Source organism: Calonectris borealis, chromosome 10 (assembly GCF_964195595.1).
Source record: "Calonectris borealis chromosome 10, bCalBor7.hap1.2, whole genome shotgun sequence".
In the NCBI taxonomy this organism is placed as follows: domain Eukaryota; kingdom Metazoa; phylum Chordata; class Aves; order Procellariiformes; family Procellariidae; genus Calonectris; species Calonectris borealis.
In genome coordinates this window covers 5635768-5645858 of record NC_134321.1, presented here as the reverse complement: position 1 = coordinate 5645858, position 10091 = coordinate 5635768, and the positions used below count along the sequence as shown (strand labels likewise).

At 42.2% G+C, this 10091-nt stretch overlaps 1 protein-coding gene across 17 annotated transcripts in view; it reads right to left on the bottom strand.

The window, feature by feature from the left end:
• The window catches only part of FOXP1 (forkhead box P1), a 389271-nt gene that overhangs the window by 40702 nt on the left and 338478 nt on the right, over positions 1-10091 (bottom strand). For all 17 annotated transcript variants that reach the window (XM_075158627.1, XM_075158622.1, XM_075158623.1 and 14 more), the window contains one exon: positions 5765-5869. In XM_075158627.1, coding sequence (XP_075014728.1) covers positions 5765-5869 — 105 coding nt within the window. The remainder of the gene's footprint in view (positions 1-5764; positions 5870-10091) is intronic.

Sequence of the window (10091 nt, the reverse complement as noted above, 5' to 3'; positions counted from 1 at the left end):
GGGTCTAAATAAATCCTATTCCAGAGGATCAACGGAATCGCAGGTAGAAGTGCGGGTTTATTATTTGTTTTCAGGGTATCTTTATCCAGTTTTCTTTTTAACCTTCTCTCACTTAATACACTTAATCAAATTATTTTCCATCAGACACGAGGAAGAAATTTCCCTACAAATGGGTGACGATTAATATTACATTAGGAAAAAAAAAATATTGCACTATTAAAATGAAAGCAGAGTTATACATTCAAGGCACATTTCAAACCGACACCCAAGCCTGACAGCCCTTCAAGAATCCCAGCTCACACATCTCAAAAGATTCTTCAATAACAGGGTTGGGTTTAAGCTTATATGTCAGGGCACAATGCAGCCCTTGTTTACCACCATATGGAGGTGCACACGCAGAATTCTCCAAAAGTAAAGAAAGCAAAGGCTTAAAAGGAAAGAGTCAAGAGCCTCCCTTTTGACAAAAGTAGCCTATTTCGACAGCTGATTCCCTCCTTTAAAAGCATACGGCACACATAAAATAAATACAGGTCACAAAAATTAACAAATCATCATAACTGTCTAATACATCCTGGGCTGGCTGCGGAAAAACAAGATCATTTTGGATTTATATCTCTAAGTATGGGATTTCCTGGACAGCTAATATCCACAAACAATCAAACACAGAGGACCATGAGAAAGAAGCAGCATTATTTCAAATTTGAGCTGAGAGTCGTGATTTTTAAAGGGCTGAAACAGGAACTGGAGCTGAAATCTGAAGCAAGTAAATTCCTTTACTAGGCACTGATGGACACTGTTGTGTTTCTCTTGGCCTTGGCGGAGGCTTTTAGGTCACTGGGTTTTGGATATTACAGCAGATGAAAATCTTAAGAACCACAGAAACTTCAAAAATGACAAGTAACTCAAATCTCGCCCCCATCCTCAAAAAAAGGAAAAAACCTAACGATACTTCTCTAAAGAGAGTCGAACCTTTTTATGAGACCTGTTGCCAATATTAGTGCCACCGAATGATCTCATCTTTCATTCTGGCTAAATTCCAACACACAATTTCATTAACCCAGGTACTGCAGGTGATAAAACTCATTTTTCCCTAAAGAGACAGCTAAAAAGTACCAGTTATACATTTATGAAGTACCAGCAATCAAAATTATGGATTTTCTAAAAGGTTTTTAACTACTTTTATTGAAAGGAAAATCGCTGTCTCAGACTTTTGTGACACTATTGCTAATAATAAATTTTACCATTTAGACATCGCAGTAATATGGTAGACAGTGTCAATAAAAGTATGAAACAAAGATGATCCTTGTCTCTTAAGTAATGCTTTCTGATTACACACCGGAAATTATAACGTGAAACATAAACTAAGAGCACCTTAAGATATAAAACGCAGTAACGCACGACGATGTGCCTCGCTACGTACACGCCACGCGCAAAAACATCTCCTCGCCCGCAGCAGGCAGGCGTCGGAGGCGTTTTCTGGCGGAAGCCGAAGGCTCCCCCCGAGAGTAAAAGCGTTTATATATGCCTGTAACAGTAAAAATCACGCGCGTTAGCTGGGGCTGGCCTGCTCGCCCGCCCGCTCCGCAGAGGGAAGCGGCGGGGCTCGCCCGCGGACGCTGCTCCCGGCTTCCCGCCGCCGCCTCTCCCTCACGCCCGGCAGCACTAGAGGGCACTGTGGGCCTGGGCCACCCCGGCCGCCTCCCGCCGCGGCCCTCGGCTCCCCGCCCTGCCAGGGGGGTTAAGCGGGAGGTCGTGAAAGAAACGGTAACGTCGACGTTTGAACGGCAACTCCCGATACCTGGCGGGCTCGGAACATAAAACGCTTGCTTGTACCCCCGGGCGCCGAGGAGGGTCCCTGCCCCCCCGGGAATGGGTGCCCCGGGTGCCGGGGCGTCCCCGCTGCGGGCGGCAGCACCCTCGCCAGCACCGCTTCACAGCTGGGGGGCTGAACCGGGCCTGCCAGGAGTTCAAAAATCTAAAAAGACATCTATAGACGAGCCTTTTCTCTGCCCTTGCCACCTATTTGATTAAAAAGTCTCTGTTGTGCTAACTGCAGATGATTTCACTGCAGAACATTTTGACATGCAAATGATAGCAATTAATGCCTTTGAAACAATTTAGGATTTCCGGCCTACTTCAACATGTATTAGCATATACCTGGTTTCTTTAATATACACTTTGTTTTTCCAAAACCACAAACATAGTTGCTGGAATTTCATGTGGAAGTGCTTAAGGGGTTGAAAGTTAACACCTTTGTGAGCCGAGCAGTCTCACAGTTGCTGCTAAACAAAAGCCTCTTTGTAGAAGCTTTCTCGAAATGTTTTCTTAACATGTTCCAAGTAGTTTTAGGCAGGCAACTAAAGTAAACAAGATGTTACCATGATAAAAACACTTGTGAAAACATTACAGAGTGCACTTAGTAGTTTCTTTCACATAAACTCCCCTTCGTTTCATCAAAGTTAAATTCACATGAAGCGGATTACTAGCATCCCTGCAATACAGGGCTGCAACAGCTCTGTGTCTGTGTCCCTCTCTTAAAGAATATATTCGGTTTAAAAATGGTACAGCCATGACCAAGCACATCTAAACCACAATCACATTTAAAAAAAAAAAAAAGCAGGGGGAATAAAACCCTACTCAGTTTTCTGCTTCATTTTTTGCCCTGGGTGCCTGGATACCTTGCTGAATAAGCCCCCTCCCTCCAGCAGGGATTTCCTGAACAACTCGCTGTATAAGGGGTACATATTTCTATCTGCAACGGTCTTTAAACACATGCAAATGAAATCAAGGATACAGTCAATTTTGAAGGAAAGTTGCTCTGTGCTACTAATTGCTCCTTTCGTTGCCGCCTGCGCGAGGGGCCCTGGTTAACACGCGAGACACGTGTGCTCCCTCCAGCCCTCACCTTGCCCCCCGCAGCTTGGCAGAAGGCCATCAGGTCACCGCAGTCGGGCTGGACTTGTTTTTGTTTTGAGGCTGGGGGAGTATTCTGGAGCACGCAGGGCACTACTGTTTCATTAGGCTTAGCAGCAGCCCCCGCTGCTATCAGTTAGCTCTAACTGATGGCGCATCACATGATAACCAATGGCTGACGGATTAAAAAAAAAAAAAGAAAACCAACACTAAAACCGCAACTTATTTCAAAAAGAAATAGGGAAATAAATGTGTACAATAGCCCGTGTATCTGCTGGTTCTGATAAGCATCCTCCTGTTGGCTGTGAGTGAAAGACAACTAGGATCGTTATTTGTACAGTATTTATCTTTGAAATCAAGGGCCCTGTGGTGTACCTCACCTTGGGAACAAACACTACAGAACGATCACAGAAGAGTGTCAAATCTCTGGTTTTGATTTACCAACAGTTATGATATTTCTTCCTCAGGAGGAAAAGAAATGAACCATGTTTTAGACCTGCGAGTCCTTTTTTCTCCCTTAACTGTAGAATCATTTTATTGGCATACAGGGCTTTCATTCTGCATGTAACTTCTCTTTGCTTTTTCTAACGGGCCTTTTTACCGAGGTAAGTGAAATTAAGCAATGCTCAATTGATACACGGGCTGTATTTCACTTGGTAAACAAGAGCTTTTCTCTTGAGGGGACTGTCGAAAGAGCTTCACAGATTATACAAGTACCAGAAAGAAACTTCAAGCATCTACCTGTTATCTTTTCATTGAATAATGAATTCTGATAAATGGCAATATAATTTAAGGACGGACGCTCCACAGGAGACTTGGAAGGCTACGGTCTCATTTTATGAAGCAACGCTCACTTCCTAACAGTGTCAATACGCTGCTCGGGGACATTCATTTCTGCATTCGTTCTGGGTTAAATATCACTCCGAACAATAAGACTTTGTCTGGACACTGCAGAATTCGGATAATGAGAAAATTTACACGAGCCGATGGGTTTAAGAAAGTCACACGAAATATTTCTGTTGAAAGGTTTCAATGGGAAAAAAAAAGATTGACGATAAGCGAGTGATAAAAGAACCAGAATTGTTGGAGCTGGAGTAGACGGAGCCGCTTCAGGTCCAGCCTGGGCTGGTTACGGTTTTCAGGTTATTCCTACCTATTGATTGCCCCAAGTATCTCCTCCGGGTGAACCGGTGGACTTGGTCTACTTACTGAGACACCTCCAAAATACCATATAAAAATCAATCTTGCCTCTCCCCATGCCGTGTGACTTAAGGGCTGTATTTTCTACGCGTGGTCACGTCAAGCAGTCCACTGCTCTGTAAGAAACCTTCCTGAAACCAACAGGTCTAACCTGGAACAGGGGACTAGCACAAGAAGCAAAGGTGGCATAATCTGACCTTATGTGACTACACACGTTACTCCAATATCTAAGGCTACCACAGCACCTTCCCCTTGCATTAAGTGCAATAAAAATTAGAATTGTTTTAAAGGTCTAAATGCTATAGTTTGGCATATGAATATGAATGAGCGGGCAAGTATGGCGAGATTAGCATTTATTTCACTAAAGTGAACAACAGGGTGATTTAAAAGAAATGAGGCCACCCTTCGTGGAAATTTATGACTAGCACCTTCTTATTTTGTAATCCTCTTGTAATGGGAACCTTCTCATTACTGCACCACTCCTTACTTGTAACAGATGTTTATACTAGGACCAGCGCTGCTCCTACTGAATTCAGGGGGGTTTTGCCAGTGGAAGCAGAACTGGCCCATTCTGTTCTGAGAGCAGAAACCTATCTGTATCATCTAACATCATCCAACAAACATCCTCTGCTTGCTGTCACCCTTCCCTCCCTCACATAAAAATCCAGGGAACTGCCCCAGGAAGAATAGATACAGCTGAACGTTTTGGGACTAATTCTACTTATCCATCCTGAAGAATCCGATGTATTTATGTGCACTAACTTCATGAGATCACCACTGTAAATGGGAGCAGAATTTGTCCCTTTGAGCATTTAAATCATAAACATTGCTTGGGCGGCTGGTCTTTTGTGATCTTACAACTGAATAGCCACAGTACCTGAGAAAAGATCAGTGCCCAAACCTTCAATACCTGGATCCACCCAAAGCATATGTGTACCTGGTGATCGACCCAGGCAGAAAACCCTTTTCTGATGGGAACGCTTTTTGCTCCAGCTTGGAGGGGTGAGGCTGATGGTTTAGCTGTGGAGCAGCCATGTGTAAGTTATTAGAGCTCTGCCGGTCGTTCCCTGCATCGGGATGCACGCATTACCACATACTAGTCCATAATGCACTGTTTATGCAACGCGTAAAACTGTGTTCTTTGGCAGCAAGGAAAGGTCTGCAGCAAACTGCAGGGGCCCAATTAATATAATTATAGTTTATTTTTAGTAGTGTAGACTTTGTTCATTAGTTACTTATTTGACATAAATTAAATTTCACGTGATGTTCTGCAATTCTCTGTTCAATTATGGAGTTAATTTAAGACTAAATTTCTAAATTAAAGTGAAATCAAGGTTAAATCAAGGTTGTATTGTTTATATTATCAATACTGCAACTTAAAAATTATTTAAATAATAAAAAAAAAAAGGCTGCGGAACTGCAAATACACTATTTTATAGTAATACACTGAGCAGGACCATACTTTCCCCATGGGGCTAATTTACTATCCCCTGTTAAAATGTTCTTGAGCCTGATCCAAAAGCCACTGAAGTGAAAGGGAGCTCTCTGTTGACTTCAATGGGCTTTGCATCAGGCCCACGGTGAGTGACAGCACACAAAATTTCAGGACATGCTTTCTGTACAATGCAAGTGCCAAAAAAACCATCCTTACTTTAGAAACGACTGGAAGTCTTCACATACTGCTTCACAGCCTGGCCATTTGCATACGCCGTGTCCATAGAGCGGGTGGCTGTGTGAGTGCTCCTCGTGGGATAAACTGGAGGAGAGAAAGAGAAAAGAGAAGAAGTGGCGTAACTGAAGGTACCACGCCAATTAATCTTCACAAAGACTCTTAAGAGCAGCAAACAACAGATTCTGAAACATCCTTATAACATCTCACGGTACCCACCTGACTCTGCCCATGGTTTTTCAAAACAGAATTAAATACCATTTGCAGCGCGAAACGTGTCATTCTTACTTAGCTATCCTCCTACATTTCATTCATTAATTAAAAGCTTTGTAAAGAATTTAAATTAGCATGGACGGGGGAGAAATCATTTGACAGACCTGCTTAATATCCTGCTTGATATTTTGCTAAGAAATTTATGAACATTGCATATTTACAATTCAACTTCATCAGGAAGAAAAGTCATCTCCATGCAGCAGTGTATTCTTATAACACAATACAACCGGACCCGAGGCCTTCCTCATCACTATAGAAGGAGGAAAAGCATCAAGTCTGCAGTCTTGGCTTTCCCACCATGTTATTTACTTACTGGGCTTTTTTTTTTTTTTTGGTTTTCACTTTGGTTCTCCCTCCCCGCTGTTTCTTTGCACAACTTATGTCCCAGTAAAGAAGGTTCACCACTATTTTCAAATGCAAAATTCATCATAAAAAAAGGAACCATGTAATCAAAGGATTCCTCAGTACGAGGGGTTAGTGAGGGCTGTTAACCTTGCTAGGGTTTGGCAGGAACGTCACAGAGCTTTCAACTACTGAAACCAGGGTTAAAGAAAAAAATTCATATGAGCACTAAGGGGTTAATCCTTCAGCGGGATTCCAATCAATACGTAATGATTTGGCTGCACTGATCCAAGTCATGAGACGCTTTGATCCGGGCCATGTGGTGCTCAGGGAAATGTATCTGTTGCACTAACTGATGAACCATATTCTAAAATATCTTCTTTATTCAACTTCTGCATGGAAACTTCTTAAGTAAAGGAATTATTTTTCCAACAATTTCCATAACCTTAGATGACTTTAAAAATAAAAAGTCAAAATAATATTGAAATCTCTATTTTATGCTCACACACATATCTATTTTTCATAGCGAACCTTTTTGCTACAGTATGCCTGTGCTATATTATGAACTTCAAACATACACAAAGGATATGAACACATACCAGCATCTAGGTGTGGCTTTTATGACTTATTTCATCCTGGATTACAGGTAACGTTATGGATTAATGCCTACTTTTTGCCATTTTACTTTCATACACATGTGGAAATGCTGTTTATTCTTGTTCTGCAATATTATCTGCCTGCATACTATAACAAAATTGTGTTCTTGTATTATTTCTGATGCACCGGATAGCAAGGTCACCGTAGAACACACCCCTGAGATGTTATCCCAAATGCAAAGAAGTTGCAAGAGAAATTGTTGCCCAGATTCTGCTACTTTTGACTTTAGGCCCAACAAGAATCTGAAGATAACTGAAGGTGGGTTTTAAAGTTATTTGTATTTTTTTTTTTTTAAACTAAAAAAAGGTACAGATCTGACTGGAAAAGGTATTACAAGTTGTATATGACCCTAAATCATTGTTTCATTAAAATCTTATTTTTGGCTGTTTACAAATAGTTCTTGAAGCATAAATATATATATGTGTGCAAGATAATTTCCTAAAAAACCCCACTATAGGTGAAGAGACTTTCAAAGGCCTCTTCCATAAGGGAATATTACACTGGTTTAACCTTACCAGTTTTTTTTAAAATGTGCAAGTGGGGAGAAGCTCTATCAGGTAAGTTTTTAAAAGGGGATCGATGCATTCCTTGCAAGGAAATTGGGAAAATGCTACACCACACGTTTCCTCAGCCAAGAAGGAGGGAGGATGGCTGAAGGAACACTGTCCACCCAAACCAGACAGGCATACGGTCAAACGCCCTCCATAGACATCGGAAAAGAGTAATTCAGAAAATAATGGGTTTTATCATCTGCTTCCATACCTGAATACGGCAAAGGGTGAGAAAGTAGGCTTTCATGGTAACAGTCCATTAAAGCCCATGAAGACTACACATGCGAGTTACAATTTCAGCGTGTTTGGCAGAACCCAAAAAAAAAAATCAGTGTATTAATTTACACAGCGCGCGTTACCCATATATGCAGTCATTGCCGTGTGACGCCAAGTAAGGAGTCAGTCCCCTGTGGGTTTTAAGCACTGTAAATCTCATTATAATATCAACAGGAGTCACATGGCTTAAACCCCCAGCAGGGTTTTTTAAAGTTTCTCTGTGAGAGCCTGAAGGCCACGGCCAAGTCAACGGAAAGAGCCCTACTGAGATTTGTATTTATTTTTTAAATCCAAGTGCAAATCTCTTTTCTTTCCGGGGAACTTGCACAAGACAAGACAAACTATGTAGGACATGATACCCCCGTATTGTGTCCAAAGAAAATGACGGAATGACCACGAGAGTGTCAAACTGTAAACGATGCTCAGGATGTCGAAGTCTAGTGCTGTCAATAACCAGAAAGATTGGTGTTGACTGTAGACGGGAACTTGAAAGGTCATTTTGCTAACACGACGCTAAGCGTAACATACTTAACACCTACGTATAGCTTCCACTGCCATTCGACAAGGCAGAGCAACTATTTCAACTTGCCAAAAACAGACACTTCAAAAAGAAAAAAAACCCCTCGGTACTGCAAGACGAAGCAGGCACCCTCCGTAGGCAGCGTGCTTTTCCGAAGGCAGCTACTCCCGTCCCGCTCGGGGGGGTTTCAGCGGTGCCTTTCGGTGACCTTTACGTGTCGGTATCAGATTACTGCTATTTTATCCATCCCACTTTTGAAGATATTATAGATTGCCACTTGTTCCCTGATAGAGCCTTCAGAAGCACCTCAAAACAAAACAAAGAGCGGGTTTATACAGAAGCGGATGTAACGCACAAAGGATACAGCCAGTGGAAATGAATGGAGAACTCTGTCTAACTGATCTAAGTACTCACTTTGTTTGAGCAAATAGAGGTGGAAAATGAAGATTTTAATCCAATACATAAACAAACAGCTTTGTGGGCACAATGCAAACCTATAATCTTAAATTGTTCAATGATATTTTGTCTGCATGCAAGCGCAGTTTCTGTAATCTGGATGCATCCTTGGTCTCGCTGCCGGAGACAGACTCGTAGAAGAGCTGAGCATTGGCAAGCAGAAGCAAGTTTTAGGTCTGTTTGATTTCTAATGACACATTAGAGTAGGTGTTTGTTTCTGTCACCCTCTCCTTCCCAGGAACGCATATTCGTGGTCGGGTACTGGTGATGCAACACTAGTTAGTGGAAGTGATTTTATAACAAGACATAATTTTCAAAGAAGTGAAGGAATAAATGATGTAAAAATCAAGATTATGTGGGGTTTTTTTTTCCTCTCCTCGTAAGGTATTTGCATACAAAATACTTAACACAATAGAATTATTTCCAAATCATGCAATAGTGCAGCGTTATTACATCGAAGTATAACAAAAAACCCTCTGGCAAGTAAAACGTCTTGTGTAAGTCAGCTTATTCATGACATACGACAGAGTAACGAAATCCATGTGGGAAGCTGAAAACTGCGTAAGTGTCCACTTATTTTCTGCTGCCTCCAGCCCCGTTTCCAGTAAGGAGGGGAGGGGAGAAGGGCCAGGCGCTTCCACAGCTCCTCTGTGCTTGCTGGATAGAGGAGAGGAGTTTTCACCTCTGCCTTCTTCAACCTATGTTGCTTCACAACCCCAAGGATCTCCAGAGGGTCTGGAAACAAATTCACCACCTACTCCGACAGGGATGGCTGTCGAAGCTGGTACTTGCACAGCCCCGCTCACCCGGACCGCTTCAGACATTTAACTTTTGGAATGTATCTGCTGTGCTAGAGCATCACTGAAGAATCACACTCTGGGACCCAAAACCATGGGAAATGGAGAAACCACAGACAGCTAAGCCCCGATGGAGAGTAAAAATGACAGTATACCCGAAAGAGAGATGGGAACACACTGGGTATTGGGGAAAGCAGCGACCAAAGCACTGGCATGAAAGCTCCCTGTGTTGTATGGTTTAATTCAACCCATACTTACTAACTGTGTGAAACTGGGTACCATGCTTGTACACGCTGGCAAAAAAATGACGGGTGGATATAAAAACCAGCTAAGCAGAAGCCTCAGTAATAGTACTTCTGCCACACAGTGGACCGTATTTTAAATATTTATGATGCTGACACACTTCATATTCCACTCTCTCTCTTCCACATCTGCTT